Genomic DNA, 23,399 nt, shown 5'->3' with positions numbered 1-23,399 from the left:
TTGGTTAATAACACTTTATTGCAGTTTTGTCGCTCCCACAGAACTGCACTGTTTGCACTATGTTCACTATTGACTACCATACATCATTACTAGGATTCCAAAAAAGCCTAAAGCTTATAAAAATGCAGCTTTCTGAGGTAACATCTATCTAGATATCTAGATTAATGTGATTATTTCCACACAAAACCCCAACCATTACATAAGACCTGGCTATTAGTCATGGAATTTTAAATACACTTTTAAAAATGAAGGTTCTGTATTGGCATTGAAGGTTCCGTGAAGAACTTTTAACATCAATGGAACCGTGCAAATGCACAAAAGGTTCTTTTTGTGGAAAAAGATTATTAAAATGTTACACTAAAAAAGAACAGTTCAGTTAAAGGAATAGTTCAGCCGAAAATGAAAATTAGCTGAAAATTTACAAATCTGTTCAAATAGATCACATCTATCACATTGCTGTGAAAACCTCCTTTCAGAACCTTTAATTTTAAGAGTGTAGATCGTTTTTTATTGTGGGATACAAAGTGGGTAAGTGGAAATGTGAAAAAAAACAAACCCATATTTATCATAGCATGCAGTGTAAAAATGCTAGTAGCTTATCAGTCTGAAGAAAGAGAAATAATCATCCATAGTTACTACAAACCTATAAAAGTGAACTATCAACCCAAAAGACAGTGGAAAAACGCACAACTGGGGAACTGATTCAGTAAGTTTAAAACATGACAATTGCATCACTGTTCACATTCAAGGCAGCTGATACCCATTTTCAGTCTCAGGATATTTTATTTTTGCTATTTTTTACATTTTTTAAGTGTGTGTCAGCCATTTTTGTTTTTCCATGCATACACATTTTTCCCTCCAAAACTGCAGACAGTTTATAAAAGTAGTGCGGAAAGAGAGAAGAGTTATTTTGGCGCACTCTCCTCGCATTCACAAGAAACTCCGCCTCCAGACTTCACAAGAACCACCCTCCACCCCGTCCCAGATTCCCCGCCCTTAAACGTCCCCACACACAACCTCTTCACGCAAAAAACAAAATCCTGTGAGATCCGTCTCCATTGACTCGAAACGGACCCGTGGCAGGAACAGGATTAGCTCCACTGCTCCTCCTTGGTTTGTTCGCTCCACCGTTCCTCCTTTCTTTCTCTCGTCCTCCTCCTCGGCCTCCCTCCCACCTGGTTTTCTTCTCTCAGTTTCGCCGGTAGCGGTTCTTGGGCTTTTCCCCACAGCCGGTGGCCTCGCAGGAAGACAGGGTCGGGTTCTTGCCGGAGTTGATGCTGCTGAGCAGAGAGGGCAGTTCGTGGGTGATGGCGCGCTCGATCTTCTCCAGTAGACAACCACCTATGTAGGAGCATTGTGCCGACAGTTGCTTGAAGCTGCTCACTGGGTTAATCCCGAAGAAATCGCGGTAAGCGTCTCGGTTGGGCAGGTCGAATTTGCTGACGTTGGTCTTGGCCAGGATGGATTTAAAAATGTAGAACTTGTCGGGATCTTCCACGATCTCCTTGAAGACCAGTTCGGGGTCACTGAAGAAGCTCATCTTCTCCTTGAAGGTCTGCACGTAGCGGTCCACCAGGAGGGCGTGAATGCGAACGCGGATGCCGTGCTGGCGGATGAAGGCGATTTTGTTCTCCAGACGGTTCTCGATCACTTGGTTCAGGTCTTCCAGCAAGGATATTTCCTCGCGTTTGAAGAGGTCGCGGCTGGTGTCCGGTGCGTAGTCATAGGGCCAGAAGGAGCTGACGTAGACGCGTGGGGGCTCGGTCACGTTAATGAGGGGCGCCAGGCTCCAGAAGAGGGCGCCGTAGACTCGCATGAGGTCCTGGGTCGCCAGGCTGTCGGCCTTATTGAGGATGATACGGATTTGGGACTCCCGACCTTTCAGCTGACGGAAGAGCATCTCCAACTCGAGACCGACGTCCAGCTTGGTGGGATCAAAAACTACGAAAATGAGGTCTGCGCGATCGATAAACCACTGGCACACGTCGTTGAATGGGTAACCGAAGTGGGAGAAGAAATATAAATAAATAATTATTATTCATAAATTGAGATGTTAAATATAGGGTATCTGGAGGCTTTTAAAAACCTAACTTTTTAACCCTTTAAAAGAACTTTTCAAAGACTGTATATTAATTCATATTAAACCTATACAACTGAAAACAAGTAATGTATCTCATATTTTTTTTCTTTATGGTTTTATTTATATAAATTTATATACCTGAACTAGTCACATCTATATACTGAATATGTTCATTAATATTTCCCTTCCTGTAAAAAATGGTTTGTTGTGTAAACAACATGCCATAATAACCAGAAAAAGATTGTATATTGTTTGTTGTGTAAACAACATGCCATAATAACCAGAAAAAGATTGTGTAACTAACGCTGAAAAAAAACATGCACTAAACACGCATAATTCATATCAATAAATAGGTTATATGATTATGAAACACACTGGCACGCTTATATCATAAAACCTGTAGAACATGCAACACTTGCATTTAATTAAATCAGTTTAATGAATCAGTTTAATGATCAGCTCTTAAACTGAAGACCTCTTAAAATGGTAATAAAGATTGTACCATTTAACATATCTAAGACCTTTTATGACCTTCAATTTGGGGTTTTAAAGACCCATACGAACCATGAAATTACAGAAATCAATGGCGATGATGGAGAAGTTTATACCTCTCTCCTGCTGTTTGCGGTTCTCGATGATTCCAGGCGTGTCCACGAATGTGACCCTCTCCAGGAGCTTGTGGGGCATCTCAATGCCAACCAGCTTCTCCATAAAGTTCTGTCCGAACTTCTCCAGCGGGGAGAAGGAGCGAGAGCTGTCAGCAGCCATGACAATGCCCTCCACTGTGCGGATCTTCTCGCCGTGCATGATGACGGTAAACTCTGAGGTAGTGGGCTCAGCACCTGGATGAACAGAAGATGATGCACATTTGTAATAAAGTACTTTAATACCGAACTTGACAAGCAGCACAGACGACAGTTTACCCGTGTATAGCTGGTAAGGTGTGTCCAGCAAACCCAGCAGATAGTTGATCATGGAGGACTTGCCCACGCTCCAGGGTCCAAGGAACAGCACCATGGGTTTGGAGGTGATTTCTCCATCTGTTTGAGAGAGAGAGAGAGAGAGAGAGAGAGATTTGGAGAACAATGGCATTTACTATTTGAAAATTTGAGACTAAGGGCAAGAACCGCAATTCAAGATCTACCATGAATGAAAAAGCCCTTTTTCTCTTTGATAAAGCAAATGGAAATCATAATGATAATACACTTTTAAGAATAAAGGTCCTTAATAGACATCAATGGTTCCTCAAACACCCATAGAACCTTTTCTTTCCACAAAAGATTATTTAGAGTGGAAAAAGATTCTTTAGATTTTTCAAATGTTCTTCACACTTGAACCTGGTGTATTTAAGAACTGTTCACTGAAAGGCTCTTTGAGGAACCAAAAATGTTTTTTCTAGGGCATCACTGCAAAACCCCATTTTAGAACCTTTAATTTTTATGAATGAATTTAAATATTCAATAATGAATTGGCCATTTTTGAAAACTTTGTCTCCATCTGTCAAAGGGAAAATTATGTTGCAAAGGTTTTTTTTTTTTTTACTGGTGCTTGTTGCTTATAGTTATTGCTGATTAACTGGGTTTCATCGTTCACCTTAGACCACAGAAAGTAAAGTACCATCACACTGGGTTGCACATTTTTGGAAGAGCCAGCAGAAACAACAATCATAATGAGAGACGAATGCACCATGCATCAAGTGACGGCATTAGTGCGAGTAAATCAGAATCATCAAGAAACCCAAAACAAGTCTTTAAATTGTTGTGTGAATGCATGTAGATTCTCTTCTTTATATGGTCAATTTTGTTGAACTCAGTACATTTCATCAAAACCACTCTAAATAAGGAAAAATAAGTTTTGCAAAGAATCTAACTTAGATCTCTTGGATGATTTTATCTAATGAATGCCTATTTAAGAGCTCAGATGAAGGAATGAAGGCCGTTTCACTCACTTCAACTTTATTGATGTAAAGCTAAATGACAGACTAAGAGTTCTTTAGGAAAATAAACTAATTTCTGTTGAATTAATTGCAGAGAATGTCATTTCTATTAAGTATTTCAGAACAAGGCAAACACAGTCACTCAAGGCCCCTCCAGCTCTACAGCAGTGTAGCAGCTCAGAAGAACCCAGTCACAATAACCTAAAACCTTCAGACACAGCATGAGACTCTATACTTTTAAAAATAAAAGTTCTTTATTGATAGCACTGATGGAACCTTTAACATCCATGGAACCTTTCAAATGCACAAAAGGTTCTTGAGATGATTCAAATGTTCTTCACACTAAGAAAAAAAATGGTTCTTTTAACAGCTGGAAGGTTCTTTGGGGAACCTAAAATGGTTGTTCTGACAAATCAAAAATCCCATTTTGGAACCCTTTATTTTTAAGAGTGTTGGATCTTTATTGCAATTAGTGCAAGTCAGTTTTGGTATAAGTATCCAACAAATGACAAGTAACTTGCTCATATGGTCATGCAAGGCCTGCACATGCAACCAACACTGATACGTGAGTAGATGATATATATTTAATATGATGCAAATAAAATCAAGGCTTTGAGGGACGGAAGGACAGACCATTCAACATGTGCTGTCTTTAGGTTTTTGTCTAATTTACACGACTTGTGTTTTGTGGCGTTTTTGTCCTTTTCTGGGTTTTGTTGGCTGAATAATTAACACCCACATACACAACAGTACAAATGTTTAAAAAGATTGTACTTCTATCCCTTGCTGGCTGTTTTTTTTTTTTTTTTTTTTTTTGCTTCAAATTAGACAATGTCATCTACTAGACACATCATAACACCAGTCAAATTATTTTTTTTGTTGTTGTTGTTTTTGTAACTCTCTTATGCTCACCACGGCTGCATTTATGTGATCAAAAATCCAATAGAAACAGCAATATTGTGAAATATTATTACAATTTCAAATAACTGTTTTCTCTTTGAATATATTGTAAAATGTCATTTTTTCCTGCGATACAAAGCTGAATTTTCAGCATCATTACTCCAGTCTTCAGTGTCTATATACTGATTATGCTGCTCAAGAAACATTTATTTTTATCAATGTAGAAAACAGTTGAGCTACTATATATTTTTGTGTGAAACCATGATGCATTTTGTATTTTAGACTTGTCTTAAAACAGAATGTTCAAAAGAACAGCAACATTTATTAAAAATAGAAATCTTTTAAACATTATAAATGTCTTTACTGTAACTTCTGATCAGTTTAATGCATTCTTACTGAATAAAACCATAAAAAAAAATTCTTACTGAATACATTCTTACTGAATAAAACCATAAAAAAAAATCGTATTGACCCCACATGTTTGTAACAGATGCATCATGATTAATTGGCAAGCATTGTTTATTGCACACATGGTTCTTTCGAATTATCCTCATAAACAAAGACTTTGATTAGTGTTCAGAATTAATTCAATTAGTCAGTTTTATTAGTTGGATGAAGAAAAACAGCTGAACCAAATCTAGCCTTTCACCCAAATCTGCTGGTTGAAGTGTTGCACGTGCCACTGGATGATTTGAAGCACCGAATTGGTCTATTAGTTTTTATTTCCCAACAGAGTTGTGTTCTTTGCAGTGGCTGAATGTCGACTGAGCAATGCTACACGCTGACATATAATGGCACTTTGTAATTAGTGCTCGTTCAGTGCTGATGGTAATTGGGCAGATGAGCGCTAGCTGGCGGGGATCAGAGACGCAGGCAGTGGCATGCAGTGAAGCGCCCCATCATACCCACCTGTGGCAGAATCCCCCAGTGTGCGTCCAGGATAGGCTGTTTAGTGACGGGTGATGTCGGGGGAGGAGAGAGGGATGAAAATGACAAGTGTGAGGAAAAGTGCAGGCAGAGGAGGAAGAGAGAAGAAGGAGACAGAGAATGTGAAGGGGCCACAGAGAGAAGCTGAGGAGGAGGACAGAAAGGGACACTTTTCCTGTGAAGCGGGAGACAGTATGTGATGAGCTGAAATGTGTGTGGATGAAGATCGATGCTCGTCCAGATACAATGATTTCTAGAAGAGATTGAACACACACTGCAACAAATCCTATCCGTCTGAATAAATGTAGGATAAATAGTCTTGTTTTACACAAAAATGTATAATGTTTATATGTAAATGTAATATATAAATAGGTTAATCTCAGAAAACCTTATAAATAAAGGCAAATAAAAGATCAAATTAATGTTTATCTTGTTTTAAACACAAATTTGTGAAACCTGCCAAGAACACACTGAAAATATTTCACCCAAAATTAAAAAGTAATATTTTACATACACATTATTATATATTTATATATTGTATATAATACATTACTGCTATGTAAAAAAAAAAAAAAAAAAAAAACACTCTCTTTATTTTAATGTGACGATTACATGTATAATTACAATATATAATAATTTGTCATGTATATTAAGTATTTATATGATTTTTCAAAGTTGTACACAAAACAAAGATTATGCGTTTTATAAAATAAACATTGAAAATACATTTACATCCATAACTGAATTTGTTACTTCACATTCCTTTATAATTGTGTGTAAAACTTACTAGCAAAGAAGGTTTATTAATGTAGTACTTATGAAAAAATATGTAATAATATATTTTTACAGTAATGCGAATTAGATATTTTACACAATCGTAATGGACATTGTTCATCACAGAATAAAGCAAAAAAAAATATATGTTTTTTTTACACTTTTGATTTTGTGGTGAAATATGATCTGAATGTCTTCTAAGATTCGGCCTAATTATATTTTTAATGACATAAATGTACGTAAAAGATTAATTCAAGTAAAAATAAATAAATAAATACCTCACTAAGTTGTTTTTATCTATAAAAAGCATAAATATACCAAATTTAGCACTTAGCATGGCTGTCAAATGGTGGAAAACCCATGCTTGAACCCAGAAGCCCCTGCATGGCAGTATGTTCTCAAACTGAACTAATGTGATGTGTTTCTTGTGATGTGATGGTTTAGGACACATTTTCTTCACTCAGATGATGTTTGATAGCTTGTTTCAGCTTCTTTCTACTTCCTCACAAGTGTAAAGGTCAGTTTTGCATTATTGTGGTGAGTGTAGGGGTTAAATACCATGCTGAACCACAAGGGGGCAGGCTGGGTCCCAGTGTTCAGTCAGAGGTTAGCAGGACACTCAACGCTGTGAAAGTCACCCTTCAGAGGACACAACCTACATACAGTACACCCAACAGCTCTACAGTAATAACTCACCCTTGTCATTTTCACACTCAAACTAAGGGAAAAGGTCAATCTGGTGAATGGGTTAAAACGTGGGCTTTGCTTTTAACAAAATGAGACTTCATCATATGAAAAACAAAATATAATATACACTAAATAATGTTTCTGGGCTGATGTTTTCACCTACAAAAAAATGTTGTGTGTAAATAAATAAATAAATAAATTCCAAAAATCACATTTGTCTAAAAATAGACTCATTTGGTGAAAATTATATGAAGCTATAAAATCTAAATTAATACATTTTGTCACATTATTTGGGATATTTTCTTAAAGTTTTAAGAAATATTGCTGACAGTCAAGAAGTCAAAAGCTCATCCGGAAGCATAATAAAATACAAACAAAATTATGTTTTTACATTGCGTCTTTGTCCATTTAAATGTATAATTCGTCTTATTAAATGTCCATACATATGCAGATTATGAGCAAATCAAAATAACTGTTGGGTGTGTTTTAATGTTATGACCAACAAATATTTATAAATAAATAAATAACAACTAATAGTAATATATATTACAAAAAATCCTAAATTAATGGTCTAAAATGGCATTTTTCTAAAAAAAAAATATATAAAATATCAAATCTGAATTTTGTCACTTATTATTTGGGATATTTTCTAAAAGTTTGAAGTTGTAAGTTGTAAAATATTGTTGAAAGTCAAATGTTAAATGCATCTAAAAGCATAATATAACAGGGCCAAAATAATGATTTGTGTTATTGTCCGTTTAAATGTTTAAACATTTAAATTATGCACAATTCATAATACATTTTATTAAATATGCAGATTATGAAAATGTCTCAAAAAAAAAAAACTATTGGGTTTTAATATTATCACCAACAACAACAAAAAAGTGTACTGTTATAAATTAATTAATTAATCAATAAAGCCTAATAACTAACAGTAACATTATGCAAAAATCCAAAACGAAAGATCTAATAATGTCACTTTTTAAAAACACGGCCTAACTTATTTAGTGAAAGGGATATAAGTGTTAGTTATAAGTGTAAATGTTTATCAATTCTGCCACTTATTATTTCAGATATTGTTTGAAATATAGGCAGGCACTGCTGAAAGCAAAAACATCAAAAGTTCAGTTCCATCCAAAAGCACTATTTATGCCTGCAGAACCTCCTCTTTTATAAGGTATTACTGCATAAATAATTAAAAACAGAGAAAAGCTGCATGAGAAATTCGTGAGAATTTTGTACAGACTTGTGAGGACTGGAGCACATGGAGGTCTTATATAAAGCGAGGGCTGTTGAGAAACTCTTGATTGCTTTCAGATGGAGGCTTCGCTCCTCTGGCAGTAATAAGAAAGCCTTGTGTTTTCTATTTTATCTCTCTCTCTCTCTCTCTCTCTCTTTCTTTCTCTGTTTTCTGGCCCCCCTTGGACGAGCACCAGTGCTACAGCTGTGGAATGACGAAGCGCACATGTGTCGGCTCAAAGAAGCCACGATACTCGGATACACCCACGAAAGAAAGCCTTTAGCCTCAATTAATCCTGCAGTTCATTGTATAGGGGTTTTTTTTTTAAGATCTGTTGTGTATGTGGATTTTTGTGTGTGATGTGATGTTCTAAGGGGAGAGGAGTATTTTTTGTTTCACACGTCACACAGAAAGTGATGTTTAAATAAAGCTGCGAGCAACAGTAAATTACTGGGCTGGGAACACAAACAGCGCAAGTTTAGGACAGGTCATTCAAAATCATTTATAGATGATTTCATTAGTATTTAATTAAAGACACTGAAGTTTGACACAGCAGCCTTAGGTTCTTTCTGATGAATATGATGATGGCAGCTTGAATGCACAGTGTGATGGTTTGGATGATGGAGAATGAGATAATGGAGATGAATAACCAATCATATTTTCAATCAACATCTTTAGCCGAAATGTAAGATTTATGTATTTGCATATAAAATTTCCATCGATTTAGATTAAACGGTTTTGACAAACTAATAAACTTAATGTGGTGCATATTTGTCAGGCATACATATACGAAATGAGTAAGAATTCTGTAACTGGTTTATAATTATCATAAATAATGCAATAATCTCATACATTTGAACTAACTGAATATTGCTTGTTCCACAGTTATAGACATATTTCAGCCATTTTAATTTCATTTTACAGTGAACAGATTTATGCTGATTCAAAACTGTTAAATACTATTACAGTTTTTATTAACATTTTGAATTAGTTTTTATTTTCATATTTTCAGTTTTCATTTTAATTTTAGTTAAGGTTTTAGTATGTGTGTGTGTGTGTGTGTGTGTTGTAATGTTTATTAGTTTTTGATAATGTTTTTATATGTCTATATATCTTATTATTTTTTACTTCTTTCAATCTCATATATTTTAACTAATTAAATATTGCTTGTTCCACAGGCTATAGCCATATTTGCATGTTCATTCTTTTTATCTGAATAAATTTAATTTATTAATTTATTTACACGTTTTTATTTTTATATTTTCAGTTCTCATTTTAATTTTAAAATTTTACTAATTTGTTGTGTGTTTTTGTCATTTTTAGTTTTTGTTTCGTTTATCTCTATAGTTTTTATTGATTTTTATAATATATTTTTTTCAGGTTTTATTTTATTTTCAGCTGTTTTAGTAATTTGTTGTAATTTTTATTTCATTTTTATTTATTTTAATTTTAGTTAAAGCTGTTTTTGCCATTTTTACTACTTTCTTTTTCTTTAAAAAAAATAGGTCTATCTATATAGATTTAATTAACTTTTATTTAGTTTTACTTTTAGTTATTTTAGAACATCAAGTTAAATAAAAATGAGAAAGGCATCCTTGGCAACAAGCTAAAATACAATATTATTTGATTATTTAAAATATTTTAATTATTTGTATATATATATATAGTTATATATATATATATATATATATATTATTTTATTTTAGTTAATGTTTATTTAAAAAAATATGTATGGTTTTACTTAACTGTAATAATTCTGATTCTATGCAATTTAAATAAATCCATTTGGAAAAAATAATTTTTTTGATTATTATCAAGGATTTGCATCTATTTGATTTTGAGTGCAGAAATCTTAAGAAACCTGTTTCTTACCTGTGACATTTATGTATGACTGACAAATATGCATCGCATCACAGTTTATTAGTTTATGTGAACATTTTATATGGAGTTCAAATACATCTTAAATTGAGAGCTAAATACTTTGTGAGAGTAGACAAACACACAAGAGAGGGTGACGGTACCTGAGATCTCATGCTGTCTCAGCTCATTGTACTTGTAGGCCTGCTCCATGGGCCTGATGGAGTTGTGGTAGATCTTCCTCAGCCTCTGCAAAGCAGCTGAAAGATGAAACAGAGAACAAACAAAGAGCGAAAGCTGAGTATGACATCCACCACAAGACACAGGGGCAGAGCGCAGAGAGGAAAGACTGCAGATGGTGTTGTGGATAAAGCGTTTGGGAAGGAAATGAGAGGAGACGGTAATGTAAACAGACCTAAAAAACATCGGCGTGCCTTTCTGAGGTAGTAGTTGAGTTTGGAACGGATCCTGTGAGTCAGATACAAACTTTCTCCTGGTAGCTGATGTGACATATGGACTAAATAATCCATTGTTAAACTTTTATGGCGAGTTCAGTTCACAAGCAGCAATGACTCATCATGGTTTCATGCTTCGCGGCACACAAGCTGCTCAAAAACTAGTTTAGCTGAAGGTTTTTGTTTTGTGCCAGATTAATACTGCTGTGATTGTAAAAACAAATTATGGGATAGTTACTTAGGATTTTGCCTCCACAAACAGAATTAATGTTGCCATAACTTACGTAAGCTGACTTGCTGATTATACCATTTTTTACACTGTATTTAAATACTATTAGCATATTTATTAATATTTTGATTTTGTTTTATTTTCAATATTTTCTGTTAGAATTTTAATTTAAGATTTAGCAATTTTATGAGATATTTATATATATATATATATATATATATAGATATAAAATCACTGAAACCAATATAATCACTGAAAATATATATATATATATATATCCATAATATATTTTTTTTTTTTATATATATATATAATCACTGAAAATAAAATATAATCACTGATATAATAATATATTAATATTAAAATGTTGTATTTATTAATAAAATAAAATGGTTGATTTTAAGCACATTTACTAAATTAGATAACATTACAATTTTATACTTACAAAAATCATAAGACATCATATTTATTGTGAATAAATTTAAATTTATACTTACAAAAATCATAAGACATCGTTTTTATTGGTGAATTTATTTAATAATAATGGGTATAAATAGTATTTAAAAACCTAATAATTTGTTTTGGCTTTCGCATAATTGTCCACACAGTAAATTTTTTTTTTGTTTCATGTTTTATTTTTTATTTATAACTTAATATTTTTCTCACACTGTATAAATTAAATTGTATATTTTAAGAAGACTTTTGCTAGCACATCTTTTTATTTCTGGGTCCTAGGCTTGGAAAAGTTTGCAAACTCTTGGTTTAAACCAGTCCCAGATGGTTAAGATGTTTCTTAACAGCATGCTATAGTGTGAAATGTTGCTTAACCCAGGTTTAAAGGCAACATTCACCTGCTATCTTAAAGTAAAAAGCCCTAAATTGAAATGAAACGATGTGTTTATGTGTGTATCTGTCTAAGACACAGGCTTCATGTCCTCACCAGCATAATCTCCTGCTTTCTCATCTGCCGCGAGCCTCAGAGTTTCCTCGATGTGAGATCTGTCTCTCAGGATGGATTCCAGAACGGCTTCTTCCTCTGCAGAGAAACCAAAAGCACACACATTAAAACTTCCTTCGAAGCCTGAGGAAATCTTGCCCAGCGAGCCACGACGGCCCATAATTCACTGCAGCAGGTCTTCCTGAGGTCTCTGCGATTAGTATCCTGTGATAAAGCAGTCCTTTTAGCCTTTGCCAAGCCGCATCGACAAGCTATCTGTTATTTGTGTGCTTTCTGGATGGATAAACGGACTTTAAAACACCTTGTAAAAAGTTAATATGACCAAATGTGCATGGCTGGCCCAGACTGTAGTAATTTGTTTTAGAATATACAGTATATAATAACAAATGCACAAGTTTTAAAGGCCTCTTCACACCAAGGACCATAACTACAACAACAAAAATATACTTTTAAGAATGTAAAAGAAAAGCAGAGTTCACACCACAACTATAACGATAACAAAACAGAGGCGCAATATCGATTGAGTCAAGCAATTGGAATCCAGCTAACTTTAAAGAGTTCAAACATTTAAAGGTGCTGTATGTAGGATTGACACCGAGTGGTTGAACTAGGTATTGCAGTCCAAATTCAAAATATTGGAGAGGGTTTTTTTTTTTCTCCTCCTCAGACTAGACACACAGGCAGGTTGCCAGATTGATGACACAAACGGGAACAAGCGCACTTGACGATGAATGAAATGAAATATGCTGTGTTTTCCACCAACTGGCAACACGGGGTGCTGAAATACAATTGGGTAAACTGGCAGTGGACAGGTTTCACAAAACAAACACTGACATTAGGGCCCGGAACACACATTTTCAAAGGAGAATAACTGACTGTAGCATTGTTTTTCAGATAAACAAGTATGTTAACTTAGCATGTTTCTTTAATATCTGCAAACATATTATGGTATTTTTATGCTTTAGTAGAGTCAAAAACTTACATACAGCACCTTTAAAGTGGCAGACAAGAAAACTGCAGTGCATGCGCATAAAAAAAAACTAAACAGCATTGTTGTTTATTAGGGCTGGGAAAATAAAATCGATGCATCGCGAATCGAGAAATGTTTCAGCATTCGATTCTGAGATTTTCCGAAGGCATCACAATTCTTTCTTAAATTGATTCTGAGCTTAGTTTTTTAACAGCAGATGGCACTGCATTTTTAAGAACCAGCCGTACTCTGCTTGTTTCCATATCCTTACACACACTAAAAACTAAAATAAGCATTCCTAAAATTCGAAAAGGTTGAAGCAAATTAAAAGGTTCACATTAACATGTGTTCACATGTGTTTACATTAGCATCTCGCGTCATACAAGCATTCTAAGCTGAGGTGAAATTACATGACTCAGCCGAACGCACAATATTTTGGCACTCTTCTTATGAGCATTTGAGTGTGCGGTCAAAAACTAGATTAGAGCGCCATCTGCTTTAAAAAGTCAGAATCGATTCCAGAGGAATCTGCAGTGCATGCGCATCTAAGAACGAAACGAATCTATCTTCTGCACGATTTATCGTCCCAGCCTATGGCAGACAAGAAAACTGCAGTGCATGCGCATAAAAAAAAACTAAACAGCATTTGCCTTTATTTACAATTTCAGAACCAATTCTATTAACACATTTTTCGTTCAACATTTTTCTGACCAAGTTTTTGTTTCACACTGCACAAAATGTTTTGCACCGTGATGTGTGTTAAAAATGCAAAAGCCGGTTACATAACCATGGGTAAAAGTGGTGTTATACCGTATCTAAATTACAAGTGTGAAATGTTACCTTACCCCGGAGTTACCCGGGTTTAGAACTACAACAAACAATATAATAACTGTATTCATAACAGCTAAGATAAAACATTAGGCTACAAATGGGTTAAGCACAGTGTTAAAATCCCTTTTTTGAGTTATCATTCATGGCTTTATCTTAGCGGTTATGAATACAGATATTTGCTGTCGACATTTGTCTATCACACTTCTCATCAGGGCATTGTTGAACTATTAATGTCAGACTATTGATATTCATGCCACAATCTTCCCCCCTCTGTTCATAGATATTTACCCACAATGCCTCAGGGTGTTCCTGCCAGGCTGCTGTTATCAAGACCGAAGAAATAAATGGAGCCTAATGGGAAGACACTGTGCCTCAACATTTATATTTAGCAGCGCTGCCATTCATTACAAGCTCCTCATATATTAACAGCACAACGTCTCTTTTGGAGGAAGGAGACAAGAGAACACAATAACATCCATTACGTATCCTGTTTATGATTACATTCCGTTTTGTTTTGGTAATTTGATCATTCTTATTCTAGAGTATCAAATGCAAAAATGAAATCAAACCATTATCTGCCGCTCAAGCAACATTTCTTGTTATTATCAGTGTTGAAAACTGGTGCTGCTTTATATTTTTGTGGAGACTGTGATGCACTGTTTCAGGATTTGCTGATGAATAGAAAGTGCAATGTAAAAGTTTTTAACAATCATCGGTCTTATTTTAGAGTATTAAATCTAAAAATAAAAGCAGCCAACAGCCAATGGTCAAGTGTAATGTAGCCTTGGTTTCATAACACAAAGGTGTTGGTGTATACGGGGACTCCCTGGTTTCATAACAAGCTGGAGCTTCAATGATGGACACATGACTACCAAATGGTTGGATTATATGCTGATAAGAGAGATAACAGACCCTAAATATATCCAGCAGTGGGCAGCTGCCCTTATGCACCCAACAACACACTGTGTCACTTCTGCTTTATTCTGTTTTCCATGCAAGTTTACCAGCAAAAAAAATAAAATAAAGATATACATTATGCCTTGTATCTTTCGAAGTACCATATTTTATCATATCGTATCTTTTGAAGTTGGAGTATAAGTTGATGTGCTGGCATCAGAATATGCATGCATAAGAAGATGGGCTTTAAATTGATCAAAAGTGACAGTAAAGACATGTATTATGTTACAAAAACCTATATTTCAAATAAATGCTGAACTTCCTATCCATCAAAGAATCTATTATGGTTTCCACAAAAATAATGAAGCAGCACAACTGTTTTCAACACTGATAACAATCAGAAATGTTTCTTGAGCAGTAAATCAGCATGTAAGTGAGGGATTTCTGAAGTATCATCTGACACTGAAGACTGGAGTAATGAGGTAGAAAATTCAGCTTTGCCATCACGCATTTTTTTTTAAAAATAAATTCTAATAGAAAGCAGTTATTCCACCTTGTAAAGATATTTCACAATATTAATGTTTTTATTGTATTTTTTATTTTAAATAAATACAGCTTTGGTGAGCATAAGGGACTTAAGAGACAAAAACATAAAAAACCTTCATTCAGCATACAGTGTAGTGAACTTGCTGCTATGCAGTTTGCCTGGAAAGCTCTAGAAGTGAAGTTTGGCTTGTCTGCATGCAGTCCAGATCATCTGTCATCCCTTCCCACAATCCTTCTCGTGGCCCATACAGCTAAACGGCGTATTTATTTTGTTCTCAGGTGTCCATTGGCATTTATTCACTTATCTGAAACTTGCTTGGGCATCCGTTAGCCTTCCTCGCGGGTGCCGACGGAAATAACTGACAGCTTAAGTAATATATGCTTAATCAACCTGCATCAGCACAAACGTAAAAGCCATCTGTGAATGTAGGCCAGCCAGGTTTCTGAAGAGCCCGGCATCTGTTTACATCTTACCTACGCCTATACTCTATAGAGTTCAACTCAGGCTGATCAAACCAGCCATGGGTTCACATTGTTTGCTATGAATAAGTGAATTTGAATTGAACTTAACTGTATTGCAATCAGAATTATAATGCAAGGAAGAAATCAAATGAACTGAAATTCAGACACATTTTAACTGGAAGAGAAAAATTTTTCAAGACAAAACATTTAATTGGTTGACAAATTCTTGTTTAAAAGTTCTATCTATCTATCTATCTATCTATCTATCTATCTATCTATCTATCTATCTATCTATCTATCTATCTAATAAAAAACTCTATAGGTCATCTATAGGTGTCAATGCTAAATTCTTTGCATACATGGCAAAAAAATATTTTAAATCAACAATGAATAAACAAACAAATAAATGTTAAAGGAATACTTCACCCAAAAATGAAAATTCTGTCGTCATTTACTCACACTCATGTTGTTCCAGACCTGTATAAGTTGCTTTCTTATGTTGAACATAGAAGATATTTTGAAGATTGCTGGTACTCAAACAGTTGGTGGTTGCCATTGACTTCCATAGTATTTTTTTTTCTTTCTATTATGGAAGTCAATGGCAACCACCAACTGTAGAACTGTAAAATATTTTTTTTTTTTTTTGGGTGAACTTTCCCTTTAATATCTTAAATAAATAAATAAATAAATAAACAAACGTAAATATTTTTGTTTTTTTTAAAGCCATGGTAACAATGTGTTGAAACAAAAATATTTTAATACATAAACAGCAAATAAACAATAAATGAATAAAGATCAAAGTTAAAAGCTTATTAATGTTTTTGAAATAAGTTATGCTCACCAAGGCAGCATTTGCTTGATCAAAAATACAGTAAAAAGTAATATTACAATTCAAAATACCTGTTTTTATTTGAATATATTTTAAAAAGCCGATTCAAAGCTGAATTTTCCGCATCATTACTCCAGTCTTCAGTGTCACATGATCCTTCAGAAATCATTCCAATATGATGATTTGCTGCTCAGGAATCATTTCTGATTATTATCAGTGTTAAAAATGTTGTGCCGCTTAATATTTTTGGAACAAACTGTGACGTTCTGTTCATCATTCATCTGATGAACAGAAAGTCCAAAAGAACAGTATTTATTTTTAATAGAAATCTTCTGTAACGTTACTGTCACTTTTGATCATTTTAATGCATCTTTGCTGAATAAACATATTCATTTCTATTTTAAAAAATCTTTAGCTAAGTTAGCTAACATAAACTGGCTTGGACTAGCTAGAAACCATGTAAAAACGAGTATTCAAAGCTGGTAGCTGAATTTTCCAACAGAGGTGGCTAACAAAGCAACTTCACATTTTCCACAACTGCCCTTTGTGATCTTTTTTTTTTTCTCTTCATCTTTTGTAGACTTTATAACAGCTCGCTGCGGTCAATTTCTACAGCTCAGCATTGACACGTTTCTCCAGCCTGCTGAGGACTCGCCCCGCCGAATGCAATGCCATATTGTTGAGAGCAGATGGGCTTTCAGTGCAGAGACTGCAGGCCTGCTGTAATGACACAATGTGCTAGTTAAAGCATACAAGTGCTCAGCCGACACGAGCCAAGTCAAGCTGCTAAAAATACAGCCCTGTAATGTTGAGCTCAGCATGGCACTAAAACGGCGAAAGGTTAGCAGCGAGGTGTGCAGTTTAAATGGAGGAAATGTGAACTGTGTGGGGTTTTTAATGGCTAATGTGATGCTATAGAAAAGTCTTAGTGTGAAACAGACAGGTATAGAGACAATGTGTAAAAATTATATAATAAATGTTAAAAAAGGAAAGGAAACCTCTTTATGCTTTTTTTTAGTATCTGCAAAATGAAAAAAAAATAATGAAAGAATGCATGCATGAATGAAGTAATAATTCATGGTAAAAATCTATTAATATATGGCAAAATATAGAAAACTGTATAAATAAAATGTTTAAATGAAAATAAATAAATAAATAAATAACTCTCTTCTCCTCACAGACTATATGACTTGTCACCAAAGGAAATTGTAAGAACTAAAGGCAGACGTTACGGCTGGGTAATCTATTCTCAGGCCAAGTTTAGATCCACACAGCATCAAATCTATGAACTATCTCCACAAAAGAGACTCGGTGCCCTTGGGAGCACAGTATGCAACGACAGCAGCTTCAGCACCTAATATAGTGCCAACACAATTACAAATATATCCGCTTCAGGTGAGCACAATGTCAGTCCACAGGGGTTAGCTTTAATTTAACCCTGTACGCACTGGAAGTACTAATTCGCAAACCGCCAGCATCTGTCGCAGGGTCTATGGACATCCAATGAGCCTGTCGCCTAGCAACAGAGGCTTTGGAAAAAACACAGCTGTTGCTAGCGCTCATCCCGCCGGAATGCAATCGGACTGCTGTAGGCTGTGGCTTATTGGTCAAATACACACATGTCCGCTTTTGTGAGGAAACATGGTTTAGTATCATCTGCTGACCTTACAGGTGTTTAAATAACGGTCGGTTTAGGCTCTCTCTATGTTTATGATTGCATAAACACAGATGGAGATCCTTGAAAAGCTTCAGGTGATCGTTTAGACTTCTCACATTAGGCAATAAATACAAAAATGCATTCATTTTCTAACTAGCAACTTTCATGCAAATGATCTAGTTTTGTTCCAGTGGCCCAGATAGGTGTGTTGTCCTCGGTGAATCAGGGTAAAAGCCCCTGATCATGTTGTGCTGGCGGATGCAGGAGGTAAACTGAATTAATGTGAGTGTGATTAGGGAGATGAGCCTTGAGCGCGTCTGAACCCGCAGGATTTACTGGCAGCAAGGGAGAGCGTACACAGCCTTTGCAGCGGGCCAAGGGATTTCCAAGTGGACAAAGCTGCTGTGGGATTAAATGTATTGCATTACACAGCAGCTAAACTTCACAAAATCAGCAGTTAAACTTCACTTTAAATGCTTTTACAGCCCTTATAAAAAAAGTATCATACTAAAAATGGCACTGCCATGGTCTTTTGATGTAGGCCTATATCCAGGGCTGGACTGGTAATCAGGCATGCCGGGCATTTTCCCTGTGGGCCGACGCACCTAAGGGGCCGACAGAGTGTTTTTTTTTGTTTTTTTTTCGCGCCACACAACATCCAATGGGGAGGGGGGTGGGTACTCTGGAGGTCCCTCAGGACAGACACGGGACAGTGGGCCTCCAGAGCGGTACCCGTTTGTGCCCTGTGGCGGATCAGGAGATTTGGGAGGCCATGGTGGATCAGGAGACTCGGGCGGACATGGCGGATCAGGAGACTTGGGATGCCATGGCGGATCAGGAGACTCGGGAGGCCATGGAGACAACACTGGAGTGAGCTCTGGAGACGACACTGGAGCGAGCTTTGGGGCCAACACTGGAGCGAGCTCTGGGGCCAACACTGGAGCGAGCTTTGGGGCCAACACTGGAGCGAGCTCTGGGGCCGACACTGGAGCGAGCTCTGGGTCCAACACTGGAGCAAGCTCTGGGGCCAGAGCCGACACTGGAGTGAGCTCTGGGGCCAGAGCCAACACTGGAGCGAGCTCTGGGGCCGGAGCCGACACACGAGAGAGCTCTGGGTCTGGAGCCGACACTGGGTTAAACTCGGGGACAGTAGCACTCCCTGGGCATACTTGAGGATCTGGGGCCCCCTGGGCAGAACTGGGGATCAGGAGGCCTCCCTGGGCTTAACTGGGGGTCAGGAGCCCTCCCTGGGCTTAACTGGGGATCAGGAGCCCTCCCTGGGCTTAACTGGGAATCAGGAGCCCATCCTGGGCTTAACGGAGAATCAGGAGCCCTCCCTGGGCTTAACTCGGGAACAGGAGCCCATCCTGGGCAGAACTGGGGTCAGGAGCCCTCCCTGGGCTTAACAGGGAATCAGGAGCCCTCCCTGGGCTAAACGGGGAATCAGGATCCCTACCTGGGCTAAATGGGGATCAGGAGCACTCCCTGGGCTTAACGGGGAATCAGGAGCCCTCCCTGGGCTTAACTCGGGAACAGAAGCCCATTCGGGGCTTAACTCTGGAACAGGAGCCCTCCCTGGGCTTTGCTCCGGGGCTGTGCCGACACTGGAGTAAACTCTGGGGCCTGGGCCGACACCCTTCTCCTCACCCCTAGTTTCCTCTTCATGATTGGGGGGAAAAGGCGTGGTCTGGGCCAACACTGGAGCAATCTCTGGAGCCTGGGCGGACACTGGAGAGAACTCAGGAAGGCGCTCATGAGGAGTGGACACTGGAGGGCACTCTGGAAGGCGCTTACGAGGGGTGGGCACTGGAGGGCGCTCTGTAAGGCACTTTCGAGGAGCAGGCACTGGAGTGAGCTTTGGGAGCTGGCGAGGGCGGGTGGCATGAACGCCCTCGCGAAGTTGATAGGGTCGGGACTAGCTTGAGCCATGGAGAGGAAGATCAGTCATTCTTCCATTTTCTTTGTTATGGTCCGGTATTCTGTCACGGGGTGCTACTGTGAGGAGCACGGAGCGAGGAACGAGGAGAGGTAATGTCCAATTCAAAGTCTTAAATGAATCCAAAGGAGACAGGAAAACATACATAGCACTGGTAGACACAAACAATACCGGATGCCCAACTGAAAACAATGAACACTATTCAAACATGACAAGATAAGGGGAGGACGAGGAACACCTGGGACTAATGGAAACACATTGGAAACACCTGGGATAATTAACAAATCAGGGAGCAGGAACAGACAAACCATGGAACAGAGTCTGACAATATACATATATCTAAATGATTTAAAATACATGCTTATAATATACTACAAAATAAAAAAAAATAATAATGAAAATCATATACAAAGCAAAGCATACCTGTAAATGTTACTCTATCTGTCTTTCTAATCTATCTATGGGGCAAATCACTGAGCGACATAATAGCAACAGGTGCCAAGGTTCTGGTCTCAGCTGATGACAGAAATAGCTCCACAATGGATCATGCCTCCAGGGGGCGGAATCTAAATGTCTTTTTTTTGTGAATAAGATGTGTTATTCTAGGGTTCAGTAATTAGCAGTTAATTAAGATATTTTGTCTCTTCAATAGTTAACAGCATCTACATACATTAAAGTCAACATAAGAAGCGATACATCTAAATGAATGCTAGCATGATCAATACTGATCAAAATATTACAGTAATATTTTGTAGCAGAAATCAATTCCAGAAGTTTTTAGCTTGTTACTTCAAAGCTTTTAATAGCGTGACAAAATGGTAGTGCCTTGTGTGACACATTTTTGAATCCGAGAACGAGGATCATATCCGGGTGGTAATTCCTCAGAAGAATCATGGGTATCAGAGTTAGGACAGCGTAAGAACATCACATGGATTCGAGGGGGTAAAGGGGACTGAAAGCATGACTCATTTCTGTAAAGCCACATCGCATTGGCCTTTTTATGGAATAAGCACTTGGCTGCCCATCCCACAATTCCTAGCAGAGGGAAGTCCCTAAAGAGCAGGGGCACCGCATGCCTGCTGTACAACATTGCTGAAAGGTGGGGACAGCCCTTACTCACGGCAAGTACCCATACCAGGTGTATATTCAATAAGGACGACTTCCTCCATTACTCATTGTTCGCTCTTAAAAATAAAGATTCTTTATTGCCATTGATGGTTCTATGAAGAACCTTGAACATCCATGGAAACTTTTCATTCCACAAATGGTTCTTTATACTGGAAAAAGATTCTTTTAAAATGTTCTTTGCACTAAGAAATTTATTTTAACAGGATTTCCATCCAAGCCGAATTTACGGCAAATGTAACCTTTGCTTGAGAGAAGTTGTTCCAATCAGGTTTTGAATTAAAGGAGCCATATGATGCGATTTCAAGTTTTCCTTTCTCTGTGGACTGTTACAAGCTGTTTGTGCATAGATAAGATCCCTAAAGTTGCAAAGACTAAAGTCTCAAACCCAAGTCTTGCCAAGTCTCATGGAAATCTGCCCATAATCAGATTGAAAACTCCTTTCCACCAATAAATCAACTAAAGCTTAGAAGCATAAGCACTAATTTTAGCTGTCTTTCAACAATGGCACTAAAATCATCCAATTGTTGTCCATTTGAGGCAACTAGCATTTCAGTTCTCTAGCTGCACACACACTAATGCAGCAAGACTGGCATAGATCGCCGCGGCTCCTCCTGCTGAGATAATGCATGTCCTTATATGGCCAGTGGCTGGGAATAAATAAATTGTGATTGTGTCAGGGTGACAGCAGCTGCACGCTGGATCCAAAGACAAGCACGGACTGGAGGGGAGGGGAGAGAGGAAGAGGACGATGGGGGAATCTATAGTAGACAGTGTCCAGTTACAGGACAGCTTCCAATCTTAGACACCTGACAGAAGCCTGGGCCAGTGAAGGCCCACACCGGGCACGAGAGGAACCCAAGGACAGAACAAGGGTAACGGCGGCTGCCAGAGCCCTTGGAAATCACATCCAAAGCAGGAGTAGCTGGAATTTTATAGCTGACACTCTTAAAAATAAAGGTTCTAAAATTGAGCTTTTGCTGCAATGTCATTCTGGGTTCCCCAAAGAACCGTTCAGTGAAAAGAATTTCTGAAAATAAAATTTTAAAGAAAATTTAAATCATCTGAAGAACATTTTTTCTCCTATAAAAGAACCTTTTTATGGAATGGAAAGGTTCAATGTGTTTTACAAGTTCTTCATTGTATCATTGAAACCAATTAGAACCTTTATTTTCAAGAGCATGTGTTTAAAGTGCAAGAACTTCTTGAATGAAATAGAATGGTTGGATTTAGTTGTCTCACATTGGCAAATCAATAAAACCAAAGTTGTGAATACAAGCACCTTGAACATCATATAAATATCAGCATATAAATACCATGGGACATTTCAGGACTCAAGAACAGTTGGAAACAGGAGCAGAGCGACTGGTTAACAGTCGTCCCAAGGCTCTAGCTCTTTCCATAAGCTAATGCCATGCCTCACGACAGCTGACGCACAATGCATGGACTGAAACGTCTACCGAACGAAAATAAACCCCCTGACGTTCGTCTCACACAATCATGACACAATCAGCTACGCAGAGATTCTACAAGCTTAAATTGGAATACATATCGTAAAATTATAATGATAAAAGATTTGTTTAGCATTCAGACAACTTTTTTGTTAAACTGCACATGCCAAGTGCTAAGATAACTCATCCTTGTCCAGAGTTATTATTGAACATTGCAGGTTTAAATAGCTCAGCAGATGGTGACATGGTCCATCTCCTGCTGGTGACGGTCACAGTTTTAAGGCATGCTCATTTCATTCAAACTTCCTATAGTTTCATATCAAAATGTGACTAACATATTGCACAACAAGAACAACCTTAACATGCTTTCAACTTTCAGTTTCAACCACTCTTTGAAGCCAAGCATTTTCCCGCTAAAACTTTTCAAACCACTAGATGGGAAATGGTACTCTCTTGACGACTTCACAAAGTAAACCTCATCTCAGATCCGTATTACTGAACTGAGCAAACTGTAAAATGCTCTTACCTGCTGTGGCCAGTGCCAGCAGGGGCACAAAAACGCAGAGCGAGACTAAGATCTTCATGTTGGCTGCCAGGAGACCTCTGGTTGCCTCTCTAGCTATATATACTGGGCTGATAAGGTCAGAGGGCG

At 37.3% G+C, this 23,399-nt stretch overlaps 1 protein-coding gene across 2 annotated transcripts; it reads right to left on the bottom strand.

Annotated features, from left to right (window-relative positions):
• On the bottom strand, positions 1 to 23,399 carry srl (sarcalumenin). 2 transcript variants are annotated; one of them, XM_019064676.2, is made up of 7 exons: positions 23,274 to 23,399; positions 12,026 to 12,121; positions 10,566 to 10,661; positions 5,826 to 5,861; positions 3,004 to 3,120; positions 2,690 to 2,922; positions 1 to 2,002 (listed from the first exon to the last, which is right to left on the bottom strand). In XM_019064676.2, exons 1-7 carry the CDS (start codon positions 23,329 to 23,331, stop codon positions 1,190 to 1,192), a joined length of 1,449 nt encoding a protein of 482 aa, XP_018920221.2. In that variant the 5' UTR covers positions 23,332 to 23,399; the 3' UTR covers positions 1 to 1,189. The 2 variants fall into 2 exon arrangements, with proteins under 2 accessions (XP_018920221.2, XP_042575525.1); XM_042719591.1 differs by lacking the exon at positions 5,826 to 5,861.

This window comes from Cyprinus carpio, chromosome B3, assembly GCF_018340385.1.
Source record: "Cyprinus carpio isolate SPL01 chromosome B3, ASM1834038v1, whole genome shotgun sequence".
Taxonomy (NCBI): domain Eukaryota; kingdom Metazoa; phylum Chordata; class Actinopteri; order Cypriniformes; family Cyprinidae; genus Cyprinus; species Cyprinus carpio.
This window is presented reverse-complemented; position numbering and strand designations above follow the sequence as displayed.